The sequence below is a fragment of the Carlito syrichta genome, unplaced genomic scaffold, assembly GCF_000164805.1.
Source record: "Carlito syrichta isolate Samal-C Ts95f unplaced genomic scaffold, Tarsius_syrichta-2.0.1 Scaffold303045, whole genome shotgun sequence".
In the NCBI taxonomy this organism is placed as follows: Eukaryota; Metazoa; Chordata; class Mammalia; order Primates; family Tarsiidae; genus Carlito; species Carlito syrichta.
This window is the reverse complement of record NW_007247141.1, coordinates 394294-420686: the sequence shown is the minus strand read 5'-3', so window position 1 is coordinate 420686 and position 26393 is coordinate 394294. Positions and strand designations below refer to the sequence as shown.

At 39.5% G+C, this 26393-nt stretch overlaps 1 protein-coding gene across 6 annotated transcripts in view; it reads left to right on the top strand.

The window, feature by feature from the left end:
* The window catches only part of MPDZ (multiple PDZ domain crumbs cell polarity complex component), a 182036-nt gene extending 155856 nt beyond the window's left edge, over window positions 1–26180 (top strand). For 4 of the 6 annotated variants that reach the window (XM_008057532.2, XM_008057528.2, XM_008057531.2 and 1 more), the window contains 15 exons: window positions 2883–2975; window positions 3062–3136; window positions 4477–4651; window positions 7323–7468; window positions 8481–8564; window positions 8730–8923; window positions 11592–11739; window positions 15545–15631; window positions 16515–16605; window positions 17495–17538; window positions 18398–18520; window positions 20433–20537; window positions 21121–21233; window positions 22104–22227; window positions 24361–25509. In XM_008057532.2, coding sequence (XP_008055723.1) covers window positions 2883–2975; window positions 3062–3136; window positions 4477–4651; window positions 7323–7468; window positions 8481–8564; window positions 8730–8923; window positions 11592–11739; window positions 15545–15631; window positions 16515–16605; window positions 17495–17538; window positions 18398–18520; window positions 20433–20537; window positions 21121–21233; window positions 22104–22227; window positions 24361–24507 — 1749 coding nt within the window. In that variant the 3' untranslated portion in view covers window positions 24508–25509. Of the gene's footprint in view, window positions 1–2882; window positions 2976–3061; window positions 3137–4476; window positions 4652–7322; window positions 7469–8480; window positions 8565–8729; window positions 8924–11591; window positions 11740–15544; window positions 15632–16514; window positions 16606–17494; window positions 17539–18397; window positions 18521–20432; window positions 20538–21120; window positions 21234–22103; window positions 22228–24360 lie in introns of all 6 variants that reach the window. The other 2 variants (XM_008057527.1, XM_008057529.2) reach the window with 2 other exon arrangements.
* The last annotated feature ends 213 nt before the right edge of the window (window positions 26181–26393 follow it).

Below are 26393 nucleotides of genomic sequence, written 5' to 3'. Positions count from 1 at the left end.
AATTGTTCTCTTAATAATAATAATAGTTTGTTTTGCTTAATCTCACTTTTAATTATTGTTTACTCTTTTCCAATTGCTTAATCATACACCTTTTTTTCAAAAATGTTTTTCCTTGGAGCTGGACTCTGCGGAGTTCCAGATCTGTAGTTCCAGATACTTGGGAGGCTGAGGCAGGAGGCTCACTGGAGCCCAGAAGTTCAAGGGTACCCTGGGAAAGATAGCAAGACCCTGTCTCTAAAAAAATTTTTAAATAATATTTTAAATAACAAATATGTGTGTGTATACATTTCCTTAATTTGTTTCACCTTCCTTGCATGGTAGTATTTAAATAACTCTCCCAGAACAATGTTTCTCAGATCTTTTCTCTGGCAAAAATAAGGTGGAAAGTTGAGCAGTTAGACAAGAAAGTGCTCACTCGCACCCTAGTATCTTTTCTTATGTGTTATCCTGCTTTTCTGATATCCATAAATTATTTTTAGATGTATATATACTTATTTTTTTGTAGTATGCTAAGTGGGGTTTGGGCATAATATACACACAGATGAGTGATTTAGTGTTCCTTTTAGGGCTTCTCCTGTAGCAAGTAACAAAAAACAAAAACAAAGCAAAACACAAAAACAAGAACTCCTTAACTCTGGCAGACTTAATCAAAGAAGATTTATGGACTGAAGTCAGCCACCTTCAAGAGTAGTTAATCCTGTGACTCAGTTGTGTCATCAAGAGCCAGCTCTTTCCTTCTCGGTGACACTGTGCCACCCACAGTGTCAGCTTTCTCCCAAGGCTGGTCTTCCTCCTGGTTTTACAATGGATGCCAACCATAGTTGGGGGCCACGTGCTACTGCTTTTAAGTAAACATATCACTGGAGGAGAGGGGAGAGAAAGGCTGTTCAAGCATTCTGAGCAGAATTTCAAGATTTATCCTAAGATTCATCCTAACTGAGTCACTTCAGATTGCATGCTTATTTTCCAGCCAGAGGCAGTGGCCATAGGAATAGAATTATAGAATTGACTTAAGTTCTTCAAGCCCCATTCTTGGAGCTACTTATCTTTTGCAAGAAAACAAGTTGCCTCAAAACTTTCCAACTCAAAACAACAGGTTTATTTATTGTTTCACAGTTTCTGTGAGTCAGGAATTTGAGAGCCATTTTAGCTTGGGTATCTGGCTGAGAATCTCTTGTGCAGCTGTGGACACACTGCCAGCGAGGGTTGCCGTCAACTGAAGGTTTGACTGGGGCTTGACCTCACTTCCAAGATGATTTACTCGTGGCTGTTGGCAAGAGGCTTGATTTCCTCTTCATGGGGCTGCTTGAGTTTCCCCAAGACGCTTCCTGCAGAGCAGGAGATCCAAGAGCAACAGCAAGGAGAAGGCCTCCATGCCTTTTTTGACCTAGCATGAAGCCGCACACCATTACACTTCTGCTTTATTCTGTTTGTTAGAATCAAGTCACTGAGTCCAGCCCATACGCTTAGGCACTCCTTCAAGGGAGGAATATCAAAGAATCTCTGCTTATATTTTAAAACCACTACCTAAAATTTAGGATATAAGTGAGGTGAGAGAGACAGTTTGAAAGTGGAGAAGGGGGTGGGGAGAGTAGCTAGGTGAAGCAAAGGAGGGCGGGATAGATATTCTAATGAAAATCTACGCATTTTTATAAAGGAATAAGATGAGAAGGAAGGTTAGGTAATCAGCAAATGCCCACTATACTGATAAAGTACTTTTCTGACTATTGCCTGGCAAGTATTATTATTATTCCATTTTTTAGATAAGTAAATTTAGATTTTTCAGTTAAGAAAATTGAAATTCAGAGATGTGTAGTGGCATATCCAAATTTCTACAGCTAGGTAGACGGTAAACCCAGTTCTGCTTACTCTGAATGCACATTGGTTCTCTGACTGCCTGAAAAGAGGGGTTGTAGAGAAAGGTTGTGACAGCCTGAAACTTATCAAGCATTAATAATCTGCCTCAAAAAAGCCACATGGTGATAATCTTTAAGATGATATTGAGACCTTACCTTGATGTCATAGCCATGGCCATAAATGTCTCTTATGGCAAATTTGGCTCCTGTGTATTTCATGTGTAGTTCAGAAAAACCGGGACAAGATTCCCTTTTCTCTCTATTTTTTTAAAAATAACTTTTCCCTGGAGAAAAACTATAATGAAAACGGTTGCTAGCTCTAGACAAAATGAAAATGTTCAAAACTCGATTTGAATTGTATTAAACATTGAAAATGGTAAAAGCCAATATGACTGAACATTTGGTTTTGATCAAAGAAAATGTGAACAATATAGACAAAGAAGGAGTCGCTCTCCAACCTTGGCAGATTCTCAGAGCATATCTTGGGGCTCAGAGGTGATTTCAGTCTGCAACAAATCAAAATACTGTTCTCTGGAGAAACTGCTCTCGGTGTTTAGCCCCAGAAGGACAGAGCATGCAAAAGTAGTTGCTGTCTGTCTGCTAAAGGAAAAAGGGTAGCAGAAGAAGGAGAGGCCAGACCTGGTGGTTACTTCTAAGTGACAGGTCAGAAAGAGAGGAAGTGGGAGAATTATTTGGTTGGTTTTGAATGACTTAGTCAGCCAGTTGCACACGACTAAATTGGCAAATGCTGAGTGTTTTGATTGAATTATTGAATGGATTTTTGCTATCTAGATATTTTGCTGAGGTTATTAAATACATCAAGTATATGAAAGGAGTGAAACTGGAATGTTTGATGGAGGAGAATTTATTCACATTAGAAAGTTTTGAGTGTTTGACTTAGAAGAGATTTCTAATAGTGGACTTTAGAAGTGAAGTGATTGCTTTTCTAGCCCTTGGACATCTATCTGTATGGTTAAAATGTGCCTATTTCAAGTCTTCTGAATGTTCTTGTTGTTACCTCTCTAGGACCAAGGGGGTTTAGGCATTGCTATCAGTGAAGAAGATACGCTCAATGGAGTCGTCATAAAGAGTTTAACAGAGCATGGAGTGGCAGCCAAGGTGAGGTATCATCTTTCTCATTATTAAGTGGTGGAGAAGGGAATTCTTTTGGAACATCACTTAAGATCTTCCACATTTCCATTTAGGATGGAAGACTCAAAGTTGGAAGTAAGATATTGGCTGTAGATGATGAAATTGTTGTTGGCTATCCTGTCGAAAAGGTACTCTTCCAAAATAAAAGCAGATTAAAAAAAAAAAAGATGGGTGATCTAAACCCATCCTTGGGCCTGACTAAAACGTTTGCATGTACAGTCCTAGGGAATTAGGGTTATGTAGCTATATTAGACATATTCTTAAGGAAAATAAGAGACTATTCAGAAGTTCTTCAATTTCTATTTCTTATTTTGCAGTCAGGATGATATTAGGGTATTTTCTGTTGTCTGGTAATTTGTTCAGCATACACTGGGCATTTTTGATCAATTTGATTTCAATTTTTCCCTTAGGAAAACTTTAATCTCCTTAACAGTGGCTCCGTGTTAGTACCAAAAGAATTTATTTTATTTGTTTATTTATTTATTTTTTTGAATTGGAGTCTCACTCTGTCACCAAGGCTGGAGTGCGGTGGCATGCTCACGGCCATCACAGCCTCGACCTGCTGGGCTCAGGTGATCCTTCTGCTTCAGCCTTCTAAGTAGTGGAACTATAGGCACATGCCACCATGCCCGACTAATTGTTTTTCTTTGTTGTACAGACGACAGAACCCTTGGGCTCAGGCAGTCTTCTCGCCTCAGCCTCCTAAAGTGCTGGGATTATAGGTGTGAACCACCGAGCCCGATCAAAGAATTTTTTTAAATGAATATCTGCTCCCGTAAATATCCACCATGTACATTGCTTTGTAACCAGATTTTAAGACTCAACCATTAAATGTATAACAATTCTTGTCTTACTTGGAGCCTCACTTGAGGTCTTTTATATATAAGTGCCAGAAAAAAACTGTTTCCCTGAGATGTGGTATTCCTTTTCTTTGTTACAATAATGCAGAACCATGGAACTTTCCTTTTCTATGTTGGCCAGCAAGAAGCTTAAAGGCATTTAAAAAAGATATTTTAATAATTGTATAGTTTGGATCTTTCAGCCCATAAATTGTATTAAATTATGTTTTAACTTTCTCTTTGCCTTGATTTTTTTGTTGCATAGTTTTCTTATTTTACTTTTAACATATGTGGTTTTTATTTTCTTCGAAGTATTTGTGTAAGCTGCTGTAGATTCTCTGTAGAATCAGGAAGTGGCTAAAATGCCCCATTTATCTTCTAAGGTTGTAGGCATCCAGAAGAATGGATGACATTCATTAGGGATGTAAAAATCTACCCCAGGCATTTGGGGAAGCCAGAGAGAAACCAGAGCCTTGCCCCTCAAGTCCTGACAAGGATGTAGCTTGCCTCTCAAAGAGGGAATCGAATTCCAGGAATAATGATGTCTTATTGGTCACTTCTTATATGTTTTAAGAAGTCTGCTAATTTGCTTTTGCATTTTGTTTCCTTCCACACCAACACCCTGCCAGTTTATTAGCCTTCTGAAGACAGCAAAGCCAACAGTAAAACTTACTATTCGTGCTGAGAATCCAGATTCCCAGGCCATGCCTTCCGCTGCTGGCGCAACCAATGGAGAAAAGAAGAGTAGTGCCCAGTCTCCGATGACCCCACAGTCTGGCTCCCCGGAGCCGGAGTCCATCCGAAGTAAGGGCGAGGCTCATCCTGGGCACGTGCACTTGATCTCTGCTGGGAGTCTCTGCTTGGGAGCTGGCTGCCCGCCTGTTTGAAACGCAGTTAATTCCTGAACACCTGGAGGGCCACAGCCCAGGAGGGGCTTGGAAAGTTCCCCACACCCCAGCTCATATACCAAAGGCTCCCTCCACCATGCCCTGGGTGTCCCTGCACCAATAAAAATGCTCTAGAAAAAAAAAAGAAAGAAAGGCCATCTTCAGGGGCCCTTCATTGAGGAAGTGTCATAAAGAGAGAATCCCTGACGTTTAGGCAGACGATCTGTGCTGTACTGCACCCTGCCATGGCGCCTTAGGAAACCCACCTGCCAACCTCAGCTCTAACTTTTCCATCTCTAAAGCAAGGGGGTGGTGCTCTTTGCTCGCCAAAAATACTTTGCTGGAGGCATCTGTGATTTTAGCATCTGTCAATGGCTAATGAATTAGAAATATCATTTTGTAGATTCTTTTTTTATACTGGGAAAGTGACTTTAGTTTAACTTCTCTAAGCCTTAGTTCTCCCCTGCCCTTTTTTTTTAATGAGTCAGAGTCTCTCTCTGTTACCCAGGCTGGCATCCAGTGGCACGCTCACGACCACCACAGCGTAGACCTCCTGGGCTCAGGAGATCCTTCCATTTCAGCCGTCCAAGTAGCTGAACCTATAGGCATGTGCCTTCATGTCCAGCTAATTTTTGTTTTTAATTGTAGAGATGAGGTCTTGCCAAGTTGCCTGGGCTGGTTTTGAACCCATGGGCTCAGGCAGTCCCCTCGCCTCTACCTCCCAAAGTGCTCAGATTATGGGTGTGAGCCACTGTGCCTGGCTCTTTTTTGTTTTTGTTTTGAGTTGGAGGCTCACTCTGTCGCCCAGACTGGAGTGCAGAGGCATGTTCACGGCCACTGCAGCCTCGACCTGCTGGGCTCAGGTGATCCTTCCACTTAAGTCTTCCAAGTAACTGGAATTACAGGCATGTATCATCATGTCCAGCTAGTTGTTTTTTTTTTTAATTGTAGAGATGAGGTCTCGCCAAGTTACCCAAGCTGGTTTTTGAACCCATGGGCTCAGGCAGTCCTCTCACCTCAGCCTCCCAAACTGCTGGGATGACAAGTGTGAGCCACCACACCTGGTTAGCCTTAGTTTTCTTATCTATAGAATGGATGTGCATTTCTCCTGTGTTATAGATGGGATCGATACTGCCTGCCACTATAAGAAATTCTTAAAAATGCTAGTCATTGCTGTGATAGCCACAGTGGATCTGAGTTCTGGGCTTTTGGTATAACGGTAGCTTCTGTCACAGTGAATGAAACGGGTGTGTGTGGCCATCCTGTAGCGCATCATGAAACTGCCAGTCTGGTCTATGGAGACACATTATTCCTTTGAGCTACTCTTTGTGCAAAATTACACTGGTATGTAATAAAATAATAAGTTTCAAGTTCTGCATCCATTTTTTGTAATTACTTAAAGACATTTGCGTTTTCTGCAACTGGGAAAAAATTTTTGTTTTGGCTTCCAAACTGTTCTTTTAACAGGTTTTTAAGGAGATGCTGGTTTAAAACATTTATAATATAGTTGGATAGAAAAGTCTTAAAGTAATACATCTTTGAAAATAATCCTTTATTTAGAAAGACTGGATAACTCACTGAAGTGTTAAAAGATTTTATGGAAATCTTTCTCGTTTTTCAATTTTATGTTGATCCCTAAATAGTGTTGTCTATAAAAATATGAAATGCTAAATGAAAACTTAACATAAAAGAAAATATCTTACACCTGTTCCTACCATTTCAGGAGCGAGAAAATAGTCTGTTTCTGATTTCCTAAAAAGAGAACATCTTGTCTAAAGCATACGCTACTCTACCGAGTGCCCTAGCTTTCCCAAAACATGCTATTTGCTGTATGCTCTTTGTTGTATCAGAAAACATATGATATGATATGGTATGAAGACTATCATAAAGCAAAGTGTGAAATTCTCCTTTTCTCTTGATCTATTCCTGCCCATTCAGTTCTGAGCATATATGCACCAGGACATGATATCTGAGTTTATAAAATGTCAAGTGAGACCCATAGAGAAAATCTGCCGGTGGTTGCAAATACCCTCAGAATTGATTACTTAAGAAGAGGTGTTCTAGGATAGGAAGAGAAAGAAGTCAAAACTTAATGCAGATACCGTGACCAAAATCATTGATGTGCTTTGTGTTTTATGGTTTTCCGTGAAAGGGCTTCCAGGTTTCGGCCACATATCTCAACACTGAATTTCACAATTCCTTATTTCATTAGAAATGGGTCTGGCTCCGGTGAAATGTAAAATATCAATGTGAAACTAGAGGTGTAACTTAATTCTGTTCTCCTTTCTTTGTATCCTATCCTGTATATCTCTAGCAACTTAAAACACATAGAATAGCATAGAAAATTATCAAGCTGGTAGTTTTCTGCTCACCACCCTAAATTAACAATGATGATTTAATCGTATTTGTTTTATTTAAAAAACAGAAGATAATTAAAACATTTAAGCAAACTTGAGTCTTCGCTTGTCCCAGTCTTGGGCCCATTTCTGTGCTCCCTCACACAACATCCACCAGGGCGGAAAGTTTGATGGATATGCCTTGTAATCAATTTTTATTTGTATCTCATTTCATTTTTAACTTACTTTTAGGTACAAGCAGATCATCAATACCAGCGATCCTTGATTCTGATCCTGCAACCTGCCCCATCATCCCTGGCTGCGAAACTACCATTGAGATTTCCAAAGGGCGAACAGGGCTGGGCCTCAGCATCGTTGGGGGGTCTGACACGCTGCTGGTGAGTACCCCTGAGAGGTCCTTCCACTGCTAGGCTGCCCTTCTGCCAGGCCTCAGGGACCATCAGGGGGGATTCTGTCAGTTCTTGTAAGTGAAATGTGGAGGCTGAGAAAAATGTGTCATTCATTGTTATTTCAACTTATAGGGCAAATCTTCATTGGGACAACAAGATTTTTACTTTGAGTAAGCCAAAACCAACTCAGTGAGATTGTGTTATACTTCTGATTACCACCTTTAGGTTTTAAAGTGTTTCTATCAGTTCACCAGTCCTTGCTAAATTTTAATTTCCACTTTGCTGACGTCTTGTTTGAGTTAAACCCATATTAAGAAGAGTCTGAAAAATTGGATGCTTTGCTGGGTGCGGTGGCTCAAGCCTGTCATCCCAGCACTTTGGGAGGCTGAGGCGAGAGGATTGCCTGAGCCCAGGGGTTTAAGACCACCCTGGGCAACTTGGTGAGACCTCATCTCTACAATATATCAAAAAATCACCCAGGCATGATAGGGCACCCCTATAGTTCCAGCTACTTGGAAGGCTGAGGTAGGCTGACGCTAGGGTGGCCGTGAGCGTGCCACTGCACTCCAACCTGGGCTACAGAGCAAGACTCTGACTCAAAAAAAAAAAAAAAATTGGATACTTTGTGGACAGAATGTACAGAGTGTCAAAAATACTTTAAAGATTGTTTCATTTGTAGATAACGAAGGTGATATATCTCTATTTTATATATGTATGTATAATTTATGTATTTTATAATCTTTTTCTTTAAGACGTTTCTATCATCAGAAAAAAAAATAAGCCTCTATGAATCTTTTAGCAAAAATTGCAATGTTATATTTTTTCCTTGAATTATGATATGCAGTTCACATGTAGATCTGGTGAGTTTATAACCCTTCCTGCTGTCTGTGGTGTGTTTGGACTCCATCTCTGCCATTATTTGGTGTGTTTAGACTCCATTTCTGCTCACCATTACTAGGAGAATAGAATGAGCATGGGTATGTTTCGTTTGGACCCTTAGGGTGCCATTATTATCCATGAAGTTTATGAAGAAGGAGCAGCGTGTAAAGATGGAAGACTCTGGGCTGGAGATCAGATCTTAGAGGTACAGAACACCTGTTTTGACTTTCAAAAATAACAGCGGAATGACTCCGGGGGCAGGGGGGGTGTTTCTTTCTTTGCTTCTTTCTCTCTTTCCTCCCACTCCGCTTCCCATCTTCTCTATGTAACTCGCCTGGTTTCTCATAGTCAGTGTCCCATCTCTCTGCAGGTAAATGGAATTGATTTGAGAAAGGCCACACATGACGAAGCAATAAATGTCCTGAGACAGACACCACAGAGAGTGCGCCTGACACTCTCCAGAGATGAGGCCCCGTACAAAGAGGAGGACGTGTGTGACACCCTCACCATCGAGCTGCAGAAGAAGCCAGGAAAAGGCCTGGGACTGAGTATTGTTGGCAAAAGGTGTGTCTGGGGAGGACAAACCCAGTGCTCTTTTGGAAACAATGGCATTGAAGTTCTTATAAAGAGTTGTGACAGTCATAGAATCAGCTGCTGTTTTATAGGTAACTGTTGGTGGCCCACTCACCAAGGAGCCATGAAAAGACATCAGTTTTGAACTTTTTATTTTTATTTTTTTATTTTTTGAAGTTGGAGTCTCACTCTGTCACTCAGGCTGGAGTGCAGTGGCGTATGCACAACCATGCCATCATTGACCTGCTGGGCTCCGGCGATCCTTCTGCCTTCCAAGTAGCTGGAACCACAGGTGTGTGCTACCACAGCCTGCTAATTTTTTATTTATTGTAAAGATGAAGTCTCATCAAGTTGCACTGGCTGATCTCGATCCCGCGGGCTCAGGCAAGCCACTCGCCTCAGCCTCCCAAAGTGCTGGGATGACAGGCTGAGCCACCGAGCCCAGCCGGTTTGGGACTTTTTAAATCAGTACATTGGGAGATTTTGAAGACAGGCAACAAAAGCCCTTTGGTATTGCTTTGAGTACCTGCTGTATGCCAGGAAATACGTTAGGTGCTAGGGAACAAAGTTGAAAAGACATGGCATCTGACCTCAGGAAACTCACAGTCTGGTCAATGAGAATTAAGTATCTTACAACAGAGGCATCTACTGATGATTGCAGAGATGCATTGTGGTGGACCCACTGAAGCAAAGGTGAAGGGGACCAAATGACCCTATTTAAGGGAAGTGGATTAGGAGAACTTCCAAGAAAAGAGGTGCTTGAACTGAGACTAGAAGTGATAAATGGTGGTTAGTCTATTAAGGCAGATTGGAGAATATTCTAGGAGAGAGGTTTGCACGAACAAGAGCAGACCGTCAGTAGGGGACCTACGACATACAGCAAGGGGCCAGGGTTGTAGCAGGTTAAGGAATGCACATAAATTCAGTACCTGAGTTATTTCAATATTGTTATATAAGTACATTTTGAAAATGTTTACTTATAATTAGGATTCAAATCATATATAAGTTATGCCCGGTGTAGTGGCTCAAGCCTGTCATCCCAGCGCTTTGGGAGGTGGAGGCAAGAGGATTGCCTGAGCTCATTCGAGACCAACCTGAGCAACATAGCAAGACCTTGTCTCTACAATAAACCAAAAAATTACCCGGGCATGGTGGCACATGCCCATGGTTCCAGCTACTTGGAAGGCTGAGGTGGAAGGATCGCCTGAACCCAGCAGATGGAGGCTGCAGTGGCCATGAGCACGCCACTACACTCCAGCCTCGGCGGCAGACTGATACTCCAACTAAAAAAAAATAAAAATAAAATTATATATAAGTAATATTAACAAATATATGATCCAGTAAGCTCCATAAATCTTGCTTCCTTTTTAGTACTGCAAGCCCATCTGGATCTGATCCTCAGGCCATCGTTAAACAAATGGAATTAGCAAAAACGACTCTGTGGTTTGCAGTGGTCTCAAGTTAATCACCACTCTTTAAACCTAGGATAGCATCTTTTTTCTTCCAGTATGTCAGAAATATGTGAAATTGTGATCCTTATGATGTCAGAATATCCTTCTTTGGAAACAGGCATTCTTGAGAATGCCCATACCAACACCATGCACTTCTGGGTTTGCAGCAACGTTTCTGTTTGGGAATAAAAGTACATTTACACCAGTTTGTTTTTTCAGAGATAATTAAAGTTGAATTTTTTTTAATGCACAGAGAGAATGTTGCATATTCTTTGAATCTTAGTGGGAATATGTCTGAAAAATTAGGAACTCCTTTGGAATACAACGTCAGTTGTCTGGTTCTTGTGAAATACAATATGGCACTTTAGTGTGTGAGGTCACCAGGTCACCATAAAACCTCCATTAATGGATTCTGAACTATTTGCCTTGGGAAGAGCATACAAAGACCATCTAATCCAATAACTTTATTCTAAAGATGAGAAAGGAGAGGATCAGATCTTGAAATGGTTTGTTCGAGGTCATGACCTTGGCAAGAACAAGCGACACAATTCAGCTTTTACTATACATTTCTATTTACAGTTATCTTTGTATCTTGATAAGAAGGTTTTGCCTTTTTGGGGGAGTATAATTTTGAGAAAGACAGGATTGGAATAAGATTAGTGTTTGTTCGTTTTGCATAACTCTGTCTTTTGTGAAAGATTTAAATAAAAGACATCACAGCAATGGTACTTTGGTTTTGAGTTAATAGTGCTTAGCTTGGAATACACATCTGTTATTTATTTTCAATGATATTGATGATAATAGAAACATATTTATGTAGTCATGGGTCAATATTCATTCAAGGCTTCATTATGGTTTAGAAAGAACATGCGTGGTAGATTTAGCACTGAAGGACTCACTCTTAAGTCTTACTTTTTCCATTTCCTGGCTGAGTGACCCATAACATGAGAATGGTAGTACCCACTTCTATGTATGTATGTAATCATTGAAGAATAAATATACTTATGAGAGATCATTTTAATCTTTGAAACACTATAAGGCATGAGCTATTAGTTACCAAAAAATATAATTCTAACAATGTTGAAAAGAAAAACTTTGAAAGTCATAAAAACAGAAGTAAGTTTTTTGTTTAAAAAGTTAACTTTTTGTTAAATAAACATTGCATCACAGCTAGCAAAAATAATGTTGCAACTCAAAATTGCATGCAGAAACGACACTGGAGTGTTTGTGTCAGACATTGTCAAAGGAGGCATTGCAGATGCCGATGGGAGACTGATGCAGGGAGACCAGATACTGAGGGTGAACGGAGAGGATGTTCGTAACGCCACCCAGGAAGCTGTTGCTGCTTTGCTCAAGGTAAGAATCAAATGCCCAAAATAATTTTGAGTAATAATATGGAAGAATAAAGAGCATTTAACATTGGGCTACCATAGTCAAATTAGTACTGACTTCTCTTTATTTAAGATATCATCTCAAATAAAATGTGAGTAAGATACCATATTTCAGTGACAGATTCTTAAATAGTTCAATTATGATTAGGCTGTTTAATATCTTATTTATGTATGTATTTAGTGGCAGTAAGAATTAGAAACTGAGTATCTGTAATATTAATAAGTCTCTTCTCTTTAAGGGGTGAGTATTGTGTGGATGTCTCCTTAAAAGAGAAACACATATTCAGACCACAAAGGAGAAACAAAAATTCTCCACCTTCATTCTCCCATGGTTACTTCTGGATTTATTCATGCGATCTCGGGCTTAAGTGAGAACTCTCATTTCTGGCACAGGTGCTCTTTGAAGAATGGTGTGGCTCAGTGCTCTGTGGGGGGAGATCCAGGATGCCTCTGGAGGTCATGCATTCTGACCCTTCCTGACCGCATCCCTTCCTTAACCTCTTTCTGCATTCCCAGATTAGACATCTGTTTTCCCTGAGATAAGGAATTTGGCAGAAATATTTTACCTTTTATGACCCATAGAAGAGAGTGGGAATGTTTGGTTCAAGTCCTGTCCTGACTCAAACTTGTTGAACTTTCTAAAGTTGACATTTTTAATCAGGATTGGGTGGGTCATCCTTAAGCAGCAATTTAATGCAGATTCACCAATCAGTGCCCTCACTGAGGATGATCACGACAATTCTAAGCTCCCCCTTGCCAACTCCTGGATACTCTTCTAAGTTAAGCACGTTGTTTTACACTATGAACTCAGTTTCTTCCAAATAAAACCCTCTGTGAAGGATCATTTTCTAATTGAGAAGGCAGACGCAGACAGTCTCCTTTTGCAAAGGAATTGTAAAGTACAAAAGTCACTTAAAAATAGAATTCTTGGGACGATAGATTCTGAGCCAGAGAATATTCCAGTTTCTGAAAGAAATTGTGTTCCTATAAATAGATAAGGCAGTGTTGATGTCTCTCTCTCTCTCTCTCTCTCTCTCTCTCTCTCTTTAACCTAACATCTGTTTTATGACCTGAAGAAGTACAATTCAACGTTGATTAGAAAGCCATCCCCTCAGTACCCGTGTCATGGGCACATGTTATCATGAGCCTGCAGGTCAGTGTCAAGCAGCAGTAGAGCTGACAGGGATCTAAGACACTAGTGGGAGCCCCTCAGTTACTGGGATTCGTGGAGGGATTTTCAAATGAGACTCCTGTTATTTATCTCTGTGGTTTGAGTAGGATCTGGTATATGAATGTGTGTATAAAGTTAGTTACTAGTAAAGCTCACATACCTACATGTATCACGGATGTTATCAATCTTCAGAAACATAAAGTAACTACAATTCTTCAAAGAGGAATAACTTCCTTTTAGAGACATATTAAAAATATTGCATTAAATTGCATTAATTAGCTCTGTAAGATTGATATAGCTTAGAAAGAGAGAGAGAGAAGGAAATATCCATAAAGCCACATAAGTAAATATAAAACCAGTCTAACCAGTCATTTAAAAAATGAGTTTGAGTGTATAATGAGAGCCTTAAATATTTGTATAACCTGCACGTTTGTTGCTGCTGTTTATTATTGTTGACTTGACTTAGCCATTTCTCATTTTAAAATCTTGGATGGTTGATCCTCAGTACACACACACACACAAAACATGCACATAGAGTTTATTGAAGTGTTATTTGTAAAAATTGGAAAATTGGAAGCAACAATGTTGAAAAAAACGATATTAATTTTAGTATAAATACATGCATGGCAAACATACATCTGTTTAAAGTGATGTTCATGACAACTATTTTCACATGTAAAAACATATGCAGCCGTACCCTTTTATCTGCAATTTCTCTTTTTATGGTTTCAGTTATCCATGGTACAGTACAATAAGATATTTTGAGAGAGAGATCACATTTATGTAACTTTATTATATTACATTGTCATAATTGTCCTATTTTATTATTAATTATTATCTCTTACTGTGCCTAATTTATAAATTAAACTTTATCATATGTATGTCTATGTAGGAAAAAACATAGTATGCATAGGGTTCGGGCATCTACTAGGGGGTTTAGAATGTATCCCCCACAGTTAAGGGGAGACTGCTATAATCAGTAAAGAATATAAGACAGAAAATTGCAATTGCAATTTAGAAGCAACTATATAAAATAAAGTCGTATTAGTTTTTAAATAATAATCATAAGGTAATTATTGGAATTATGAGTTTTCCCCCTTCTTTCGTTTGATTTCCAAACTTTTCTGTAACGGGCGTGAATTTATTCTGTAATAGAAAAGTCAACTTCAAAATTTGTGTAATAATCAAAACCCTTGATGTTTGAAAGAGATGTGTTATAGGGAACTGAAAGAGTTATAATATCACACAATGAATAAATTAATGTATGGGCTTTGTAACCTTGGCAGTTATGTAAGCTGGAAATTAAATAGGGTCGAGAAGAGTCTGCTAAGTTTGAGGCCAAAAACACCCTCAAACCAGCCAAACAAACAAACAAAAATGACGTATAGATATTGCAGACCAAGTTTTGACCTTTCAAAGTTTGATTCTTGATCTGCGTGTTCAAGAACAACATCTCTCAGTCCTTTCATCAGAAGCAGCGTAATAATATCAATGTCCAATATTTATGTTAATACTACTTATGCTAGACACTGTCATAAGCATTGCACATGGATTACTTACTCATCACAAGAACCTGTAATGCTCTATGTTCTAAAATTGCAGAATAAAAGACCTGTCAAGTCTACGCATCTATTATGGTCACATAGCTAGGAAATCGCATGATCTGAATTTAAAGCAATAACTCTAGAAGTGCAAAATCCCAGAAACTGCCTTCCATATTAGACCATATGGCCTTTCTCACAAGCCTCTGGTTTATTTGTAAAAGACAACAAGGAAATTGTCTTCGATGTATGTTTCATGTTTATTTGTTTATAACAGTATTTATTTGAGCTTGGTATAATGGTTCTATTGAGATACAGTGTGGCAGTGGAGAATTTATCCCATTATCTGAATACCTCTTCTATTGAGGGCAAAACCAATCATAGTGGTGGTGATTTTATTGTTTTTTTTTAAACCTTGAGTTACTTAGTTCATTTGGTGTATCTATATCAGTATGTTTCATGAGATAATTACGCAGTTCTCAATTTCTCTTTGCCTTGGTAGAAATCGTTTCCATGTAAATTATGAAGCAGTAAGACAGACACTTGGTGTTGCTGCTGCTGGTTATTATTTTTTTTTTTTATTAATGTTTCTATTTTTATTATTTTTGAATTGGAGTCTCACTCCGTCGCCCAGGCTGGAGTGCAGTGGCATGCTCACGGCCACCCCAGCATCGACCTGCTAGGCTCCGGCGATCCTTCTGCTTCAGCCTTCCGAGGAGCCGGAACTACAGGCACACACCACCTCACCTGGCTAATTTTTTATTTATTGTAAGATGAGGTCTTGCCAAGTTGCCCGGATGGGTCTCGAGCCCACGGGCTCAGGCCATTCACTCGCCTCGGCCTCCCAAAATGCTGGGATGACAGACTGAGCCACCGAGCTCAGTCCATACATGTTTTTAAAAAGCCGTTTTCCATAAAGGATTGGGGGTATCCTTGCCTCCGAAAACTCCCGAAGGAAGATGTCTTTCAAAAACTTAGTCTTGAAGATTAAAGTGTATTCCTAAGGCTGATTATAGCATTTTACTGAAAACATTTCCATAAAACAACCACTCCCCAAGTGTTCCCTAGGCACAGTCACCTTGGAAGTTGGAAGAATCAAAGCCGGTCCATTCCATTCCGAGAGGAGGCCTTCTCAAAGCAGCCAGGTGGGTCATGTGGGAGTCATTAGAGTGCTGTCGTCCCCATGCCAAGAGGACTCGAAGATGGCCCTGACAGTGGGTCTGCCCAGGGTCATATACATCTGGCAGCATAATAACTAAAGTGCAGAGTTGGAGACGGGAAAACGTGAGAAAGAGAATGGGCAGGTCAACAAGCTCCTGAGTAGTTTGTAAGTCATTCTAAGGAGCTTCTCTTTTGACATGATTCTTTTTCCATAATCTCAAAAGTTAACTACTGGTATATGCAAAGCCTACCAAGATAACATATTGTTAAAGGTATTTTATAATGAACATCAATTAATATTCAAGTGAAAAATCCCATGCAAGTGCACTGGAGCTACTCACCACCATGGGTAAAAAATATGATGTAAAATAGTTCAAGACTCTTAGCAAGCCCCTCTCCTCAGTCTTGTCTTCTGATAGCAGAAGTCCATTTTTATCAATCTGTCTTTAGAGGTCCCTTACTAACGTTCATAAATACTACCGTTGGTTTCCTACCGACTGGCCCTAATTCAGCTGTTTTTAAGTCCTTGTCTTTCTATAACATCAATTGTTTATATTTAGGGAGGACTCTCTTGAATAAAATTATGAAAATCCATTAAAATACATTTCATAGGTTAAAATCAACTTCATCTGCTCTTTTAGCTTCAGTTGATTGATGTCACTAGGCAAATTTTTCCTTATTAGGAAAAAAATAAATCAGTGGAAACTGTGTTTAAATTGCCCTTCAAATTGTCAAATGCCCCTGCTGCTTATTAGCTAGTTATCTCTAGATGCAATGAAAGCATTGAATTTTGAAATTGAAATAAATCATTATTTAGGGAGCGTGCTACTTCCAAAACTTTCTAAAATGACTGTTGTCTATTTGCAGGTGAGTGAAAGCAGCCTGTCATCTTTCACTTTCCCACTTTCTGGATCCAGTGCATCAGAGTCCCTAGAAAGCAGCTCAAAGAAGAATGCACGTAAGATTGGTTCAATATATTAAGCATGGTTTGCATTTTGGCTGTCAACACTGATTTTTTTTTTTCTTGTTTACCTCTGAGCTCTCTTTCCCCATGTATCATCCCATATCCTAATATAGGTGCAAAAATGTGTGTTGGCAAAAAAGCTGAACAACATGAAGCTATGCCTATGGCAGTTTTTCCCGTTTGATATTTACCCTACGAGAGATACTAAACATTATAATCAGGATTCTATAATTTTTTTCTTACTAAGCAGATTGGTATATTTGGTTTTATTCCTTTTCTATGTTTAATGTCACACCAGTGAATCCGAAGATGCCATTAAGTGGAGCCTTCTTTTTCTATGAAGATTGCAAAAATTTGAGAAAATTAATATGATACTCCTGTGTTTTAATTACGTGAATTCATGATGCAGAGGGTTTTTTGGCTGGGTACGCTGGTTGAGAGTTGTTCAAATTGAAGAAACTCACCATATGGCAGTCTCTGTTTGCAGTGTGACTAATATTCTAGAAACTTAGGCACTGAAGTCCATGGAATTTTTTTTTTTAACACATCCATGACTTTATTCCACTGAATCGTGCATATGTGTCTTTCTGTGTAAAGCACAGTATGCTCTTGACTCATTCAAAGTGGATTGTACAGTTATAGAACCAATGCTTAAACTGAGAAGGGAGAATGGAATGGTATGTGTATTTTTCCACCTGGAGAAATAGAGTCCCTATGTGCGACAGACCTAATTATATATATGAGTAACTTTGAGTACCTCCTTTCAAAAACAAAAGCCTAAGGCATCCCATTGAGTTTCATCCAGCTTCATGTACTGACTAAAATTTTAATGAACATAGAAAGTGCTTTAATAACCCTATTTTATCTTTGTTTGCCTTTACAGTGGCATCTGAAATACAGGGATTAAGAACCGTGGAAATAAAAAAGGTAAATGGGAAAAAGAAAACTATAAATTCTGGTATCTTCAGAGGCGTGCTCATATGTATTTTCTTGTGAACTATCTCACTGTTTTAAAATGTCCATCTGAAAGATTATGTATTGCATACAGTGGCAATGACACTTTAATGAATTTCCTGATCAGAGGGTCTCGTTTCATTAAATTGTTTCAATAAATAATTATTTGCATATTCTGTATTGCTAAAGATGGCATCAATCTGACCCCATGCAAAATAGCACCATGCCTTTCAGTTCTCTTACTGGTTAGTAGCATTTCCCTTCAGCAAACACTTTATAGTTCTTCTGAAACATTCCCATGGCAGCCATGCTCAAGAGAAAAAATAAAACATCTACTGCTTATTGAACCTTTAGTATGTGCTGAGCACTTTTATGGACACCTCATGTCGTTGTCATATCTTTTAATATTCAGCCTCCTGTGAGAGACACTGCTGTCTTGATTCTGTAAATGCAGATCTAGTGATTTATGGAGAGGAGTGGGCTTGTTCCTGGTCCCAGCATTCGCAAGTGTGTCTTCCTGGCTTTGAACACAGGTCTCTCTGATTGCGAGACTGTGGTCTTTTCACTTCGTGAGGTTATCTGCTTTTCTTCAGCCCCACAGCATGACTGGCATTTAACACATCTTGATTTGTTTTATTTTCTGAACAGATGCTTCTTGTCGTAAGTCGTACTAAAAACCTGTGTCAAAGAAATAATACAGTTTTCTTGGGCTTTGTTTCTCACCCTCACACCTAGAAGATCAGAGTTGACCAGATGATAGCATGCCAAAGAGTAAACAAAAGAGCAACTGGAAATATCACTTTGACCAAAATGTGACCTCTGTTCCATGCAGGGCCCCACGGACTCACTGGGAATCAGCATTGCTGGGGGATTGGGCAGCCCACTTGGTGATGTGCCCATATTTATTGCAATGATGCACCCAAATGGAGTCGCAGCACAGACCCAAAAACTCAGAGTAAGTTTCCCCAGAGTAAGTAGACTCAGTAGCCCCAGCAGATCTAGCAAGAGCTTTTTTCTAAACCCCTTGAATCTGGCCACCTGTTGCAAGGCAGTTTTAAATGTCTGTATCTGATTTTAAATCAGCTGATCCAGCCACAGCAGGGCCTGCTTTGAGTAAAAGATAAAGAGTAGCAAAGGAAAGAAGAAAATGATGCTACTGAATGCAAATTTGCAATATAATGAACTGTCAAGTTACATAATTTTTTTTCTTTTTTTGAGTCAGAGTCTCACTCTGCCACCCAGGCTGGAGTGCAGTGGCATGCTCATGGCCACCACAGCCTCGACTTGCTGGGTTCAGGTGATCCTTCCGCTTCAGCCTTCCAAGGAGCTGGAATCACAAGCGTGTGCCACCACTCCCAGCTAATTTTTTTTTTATTTATTGTAGACACGAGGTCTCTCCAAGTTGCCCAGACTGCTCTCAAACCCTTGGGCTCAGGCAGTTCTCTAGCCTCCGCCTCCCAAAATGCTGGGAATATAGGCATGAGCCACTGCACCCAGCTTATATGTTGTCTTCAATATTTATTTTTATATGTTTGAAACTTTGTGGAACAAGTTAACAGAGAACAGAAGATATTTTCAAAACACCATTATGAAGTGAAACTTTTTTTTTCTTGTTTTGTTGTTGTTGTTGTTGTTGTTGTTCTTGTTGTTTTTGAGTTGGAGTCTCACTCTGTCACCCAGACTGGAGTGCAGTGGCCGCTCCCGGCCGCCGCAGCCTCGACCTGCTGGGCTCCGGCGATCCTTCCGCCTCAGCCTTCCGAGTGGCTGGAATTACAGGCATGCGCTACCACGCCCGGCTGATTTTTTTGATTTATTATAGAGATGAGGTCTCACCTGCCCAGGAGGGTCTCGAACCCGCGGGCTCAGGCAATCCACTCACCTTAGCCTCCCAAAGGCGTGGGATTACAGGCTGAGCCACCGAGCCCGGCTATGAAGTGAAACTTTTTTCTTCCATTTTTTATTGGTTTAAATGTTGATTTAACTTTGTTACATTGAAAGGTATATATTTGCCTCTGAGTATAAAGTTTTCAGAAGTTTCATGTGAAAATGACTTATAGTATTATAAACTGTGTAAAACTAGCTTGAGAGTTGAAGGGTTATCCAGATGGAGAGCACTGTGACGGGGTGTATGCTAACTGCCCAGATCTAAAAGCATGTGATTATTCCATTAAAGCAACTCAGTCTTTCCAAAGCAGGATCTCTATGACTTCATGCTTCAAACAGGATCTCAGAACATAAGCACATGTTAGTTTAAGCGGTCTCTAATGGTTCACTTAAAATTGGTTGTACACATAGCACAAGGGTCAGCACACAATTCTGTAAGGATAAATAGTGAATATTTTAGGTGTTGTGGGACCTGTGTGTCTCTATTGTAGCTACTCAGCTCTGCTCTGTGATAGCAGCCAAAGGAATATGGCTGTCTTCCAACGAAACTTTATTAACCAAAAGAGGCAGTGGGCCAGATTTGCCCTGAGTGCCTTCGTGTGCCAGCCTCTGACTTAAAGCCACATCTAATGCTTATAATAATAATGTCCAGAGGAATTCCGGTTTCCAAATTATGATGATGTTTTATTCTTTTAAGAGAAGTGACGTCTTACCCAGAAGAAAGCAAGAGAAGGGAAGAGTGACATTCTCATTCCCTCTCTCTCTACCCGGACAACTGCAGAACCCACCCCTTATGCTCTGCTTCTTTTTGTGGTTGCTGCTTCCTAGACTTCTTGGAATTAGTGGTTTCCCTGGTTATATTTCAGTGACTGGTAGCAGTATATATGTGATGTGGAAAGTATGGAAGGAAATGACGGCTCAGGTCTCTAAACCCCACTCTCCATGGTCGCTTTAGCCGATGGCTATTTTTCCCCCCCTTGCAGGTGGGGGATAGGATTGTCACCATCAGTGGCACGTCCACCGAGGGGATGACCCACACTCAAGCAGTTAACTTACTGAAAAATGCATCTGGCTCCATTGAAATACAGGTAAGATTTTTTTCCCCAAGCACTACTCAGAATACAGATAGCTTGAGGATACATGAGCTTTGATGTTAAAGCAGTAAGCAATGATTAAATATTCTGCTGTTATTTTATTTATTATTTCTCTTGAACATTAATGATTAAACTGAAAGCTCCAAGAGAGCACGTGTGAAACACAGTCTGGAACATTTTATCCTGATGCATTTATTGTTTCATACTTTATATCTAAAGGGAAAAAAATACAAGGCCTTAGCAGTCAGTGATTAATTGCTAGAATTTTAAGTGATGCCAGCAAGTGGCTTATATTCTGAAGATCTTTAAAAAATAATTACATATGAGACCATGTTTTAAAAGTGTCAACTCCCTTTGTAGAATTGAATTAGTAAAATATGTTTACTATCAGGACAGTTAAGAGGCCTCTGGATCTTGTGAAATTTCTTTCTCTTTGGTTGTGTTTTATGTTAACAGAAATGAGTAAATGAACAGTAAAATACACGTTTTAATCCAAATGCTCTTCTTGAAGAAGAATCACTGGTGTCTCCCTATCTCCGTGAACATGTGTTTCTTCTTACACTTTTCCTGCTCACAGGTAGTTGCTGGAGGAGACGTCAGTGTGGTCACGGGTCATCCGCAGGAACCGGCCAGTTCGGGGCTTTCTTTCCCTGGGCTGACATCAAGCAGTATCTTTCAGGATGACTTAGGGTGAGCTTCTATATTGTGATTGCTATGTCATTTGTCACTTTTGCATTCTCTGTCCCATGTTTCCAGCAATCACCTAGAGGCAAAATAATAGGATATATGAAATGTGAAGTCCAAATATCAAGTACTCGAAACTGTTTAATAATTATGACTTGACTTTAGCTAATCAAAGAGAAGAGAGACCGCGAGAGAGGATAGATATACACGCCACTGCCCTTTTCATGTTTTCAGCTCTGATTTTTGGGGAGGGACATTTTAGTCTTGCTGTCATCCCCTTGTGTGGCATGGAGCTAGTCGAATCCATTCTTTTAGCATTTCCAGCATTGCCTACTCATTTAATATGTGCTCCTTTTGACTGACAAAATTTACAGGGTTGGGCAACAACACTTAAACATAAAAACATTGAGGAATGAGGAGAGAAGAGAGGGGCACGTTCGAATTTTTAAATAATTTGATGCAGCTTTGACATTGCCTATAATCGATTTTGCTCTCTGAGCTTGGGAGGACCGATGTTCCGACTTATTCCATTATCGTCTCCTGAACTTCCGTTCTCTTGCCGTAGATAAACTGGAAAAAGAGTGAGCTCCTCTGTGCAATGAGAACACGCCGCGAATGTGCTCGTTTCAGGGAACTGTAAATGAGTAATAGAATTAGGGTGTTAAGTAGGTTTTCAATAGATTATGTAGATTTAAAAAGACTGAGCGCTGCATGCACTGACCATTTAAGCATCCCAGAATACCCACGGTATACTCACTGTCAGTAACAAAGGGAATTGTGCTGGCTGTGGGTGGATGTCCGAAATCTGTAACAGAGTCACAGATATGTGTGTGGGTTCAACATTCAGGGCCTCTTTGCTCCTCCCCTTTCCTGCAGACCTCCTCAGTGCAAGTCCATCACGCTGGACCGAGGACCAGATGGCCTAGGCTTCAGTATAGTGGGAGGATACGGCAGCCCTCATGGAGACTTACCCATTTATGTTAAAACAGTGTTTGCAAAGGTAAGCTTGTAAATTTCAACCACCCTCTTCTCCCCTGAACATTCATTAATAGTGGTCAGCAGCTGGCTTATTAGTTTATGTCCTGAGGCGATGCCAAATGGTTAACAGTTGATCATTTTCTTTCGAAACTCCCTACAGGAACAGGTCGTTAAATATTTTTTGTCCAATTTGAGGTTAAGTTATGTTTAAAGAAAAGTAGACTCAGGCCGGGCTCGGTGGCTCAGTCTGACCTCCCAGCACTTTGGGAGGCTGAGGCAAGTGGTTTGCCTGAGCCCGCGGGTTCGATACCAGCTGGGGAAACTTGGCAAGACCTCGTCTCTACAATAAATAAAAAAATCAACTGGGCATGGTGGTGCACGCCTGTAGTTCTGGCTCCTTGGAAGGCTGGGGCAGAAGGATCGCCAGAGCCCAGCAGGTCAATGCTGGGGTGGCCGTGAGCGTGCCACTATGCTCTGGCCTGGGCGATGGGTTGAGACTCCAACTCAACAAAATACAGGCTCAAACTGAAACTCCCTGGAAACTCTCGACAATGTGCATTAAAATATTATTAATGAACTTTGGTTACTAAAGCCTGTGTTTTCCCCTTGAAAACAAGTTCCACTTAATCGTCTTTTGAAAATGTAAAATATGTAATACTGCATTACACTGGCATTTCTGTTGCTTTTTTGTTGTTGCAAAATATAAAACAGGTACAGAAAAGTACTTAAAAATGCACAGGCAAACGCATTAATAGGTATTTATTTTACAAGTTTAATTTCATTGACTCAAGTAGAAAAATAATTACTCAAAAAATGAAAAGAGTATTCCTCAGCCCTATCATCTATAATAACTCAACTATTTGCAATCAAGTGATTTGCGTAAAAGATTTGTATATAATTATAATCATATAGTCCCTTGTTCTATCTTAAGGATGATCAGAATAAAAATAGTTTGCAATATCTGTGAAACTATTAAAAGAATTTAAATTTATATATGATTTTTGTTAATTTGGTAAAATATTTTTTCAGCAGCTACACAGTTGGGCAAAATTTCCTTCAGGAAAAAATTCCAAATCTCAATATTTTACAGTATAAAGAAGCAAAACTTAGACAAACCTGTTTAAAGATTTGATATAAGGACTTTAGATGGGTGCTATGGTCATTTAATTTATGGATGTTTTATTTCATTATTTTAAAGAAAAATTATTTTTAGCCATTGTAAAGTGCTGTACCTACAACACAATACTGTAGCCTTAATCTACGAGATTTTTTTTTTAAAATGCTATTGGTATGTTCAAAAATACAAACAGCATTTGCCAGTGAATAGAAAAGTCCTGCAGTCCTTTTCCTCAGCCTAGGAACAATTTATTTAAGGCATGCTAGTTAGAACATATTTTAAGAATTTCATCATTATGGATTCCTCATTAACTTTTCCATATTTTTAATTTTATATTTAATTGCATAATTTTCTTCTATAAGCATGCCTTGGGGGAGGGGGGCTCTTTTTCAAACAGCAATGTCTGTGTTTAATCTTATCCAGGGTCCATAAGGAATATGAAGAATCCATCCACCCCTGGGAAGTAAGAACTCAGCTTGGGCAGCTTTTTCAAACCACAGAAAGAATTAGAATTGGAAGTGGGTTTCACATTCAGGACTTGGGTCTCATCCGGCCTCAGTCAACACACGGGTGGGCTTTATGCTTCCGCAAACCTTGGGGTCTTACAGTCCTCCTGCTCTTGTCCTAGGAAACTGCTTTGGTCCCTACCTCATCCTTTGTCTTCTTTCTGCAGTTCTTCTTTACAGAATGGAAAATCCTGGATTCCATTAAATCATTCCTACTAGGCACTTTCCCAAATATTCTTTATTAATTTGCGTTCCCACCAACTGCTGTGCTGAACAGCCAAAAAACCATCCAACGAATCTATTGACTGCTGAATTCTTTCTCAAATTGGAATCTGAGCGCTAAAGCCATTTAGGAGAAAGGCCTCCTTTGTGCGTGTTCATCACTGCTTAATGGCCTGGAGCACCCGTGGAGCCCCGGGACCAGTGTGTGTACACGCAGAGCAGTTTCCATTCCTGTCGAGATCTTTTTCTGTAGGGTGGCTTGCGGGGCAGCATTTTCTGAAAAGTAAACAAGGCTACTTTGTAATTACAGGGCGCAGCCTCCGAAGATGGGCGTCTAAAGAGGGGCGATCAGATCATTGCTGTCAATGGGCAGAGTCTGGAAGGGGTCACCCATGAAGAAGCTGTTGCCATCCTGAAGCGGACAAAAGGCACGGTCACTTTGATGGTTCTCTCCTGAGTTGGCTGCCAGAATTCAGCCAACCCAACCACTCGCTCACCTCCTCCACATAAAGATAACGGAATGGGTCCTGACTTTGACTCGGCCCTGTACATCAGGGTCTTCAAAACTAAAGGGGGGAGATGGCATTTCAGTTTGTTTTTCTCATCTAGAAATGCTTTTCTTACTGACTACCTAATATCATTTTTTCCCTTCCCCTTGCATTCTGTGAACCTGAACTCAAAGAGAAGGAGTGTTTGCATAGGTAAATCAGGTTTTTATTTGTGAAGATTATCTAACGTTTTATAGTCATGTGGGCAAAAATTACTGTGTGCTAAGATGGTTAGTGAAAAGACAAATAATGTTAAAGCTAACCAAAGAGAAATCGCTTCAGTAGATTAGGGTGAAAAATGAAAATATAAAATAAAGAAGAAAATTTTGGGGAGTTTTATAAAAATGCCTCAATTTGGCAAACTACCTCCTCTCCCCACCACAACGAAAAAAAAATTATTGAAAATCTTAAAAAATACTCTCAGTATTTAAATAATTTGAATGCAGTATTAAGAAAAATTGCATCAGCCCACTTCTATCATACACATACATTTTTCCTGCTAAAATCGGTTTCTATGGTTGAGAAAGTAGCAAAAATATGAAGCAATGTCCCTAAATTTTGTTTAAAAAAATCATGTTCAATGCACATCTCAATGTTCATTTTTATTTTTTGTCCTATTATAAAAGAATATGATGTTGCTTTAGGTAAAATCATGATGCTACCCCATTTTGACTGTGGTTTTTCTAGAAAGCAACCATGCTAACCGTGGAAGAACACAGAAGGGTTCCAGAATCTTTTAGTGCCGGCTTCAACCACTGATTCAACACTAAAAATGTGTTAGTGTGCTGTGCAATTGGTTTTCAGTTAGTGTTCATGTTAATGACAGAGAAAAAAGCAATGTGTTAGTCATTATTTTGGTTGTATGCCATTAGTAAATTGATAGAAAAATTAAGGGGATTAGCATAACTTCATTTCATTGCCTTATATTAACATCTTATAATACAATAGTTTAAGACTAAGGGAAACAGATGGAGCTGTTTATTGAGACAACTGGTGAAGAATTATCATGTGTTCGTTCCCATTTTAGAGCGTGAAACTCCTACATTAGAATATATAAAGTCACTTTAAATATTATCTATCTTTGTAACAGAAGTAGTGTACAGATATTTTATTACAGCATTTTTGTGTACATGCAGAACTCAAGCGAATAAATAAGAAGTTTCAGTGGTGCACAAATAAAGAAGCAGCCGCCGTATCTTCTCATTTGTTCTTTTTGCTGGGGAAAAGCTTTATTCTACTGCTTAAGATTTACAACTTAAAATTGGTTTTTAACCATGTCTAACTGCACATATGGTGTCCATAGTTACAGTTAGAGCAATTTTGGACAACATCATTGTGAAAAGCTCAATATTTTCTTACCTCCACAATTTTCCTGACACTAAAGAGTCATAGTCTCTTCATGGATCAGAGATAGATGGCACTGTAGACGGAGAAGTGTCCTGCCTGTACATATCCTGGGATGCTATAACGCAGTATTACGAGTTGCTCTTTAAGGTAGTCAAGAGCTAAAGTGTATTTGGATGGAAATATTATAGTGAAAATTATTTATGTTAATAAACGTGAAAAGTCCAATTTAAACACTGAGCGAAGGATTGGGGAAATTTGTTCTACTCGTTTTGTACCCGATTAGCTAACTACATATTGCAACAATCCGGGAGATATTCTTCTTAGCCAGTCATTGTTAATTCGGGTGCTTGAGGTAACAAAATTCATTTTACTATCCCAGTGACACATCTGTCTTCTTCGTCGTGACTTAATGGTTCATGAAGGCATGCCGGGATTATTTGTGGTAGGC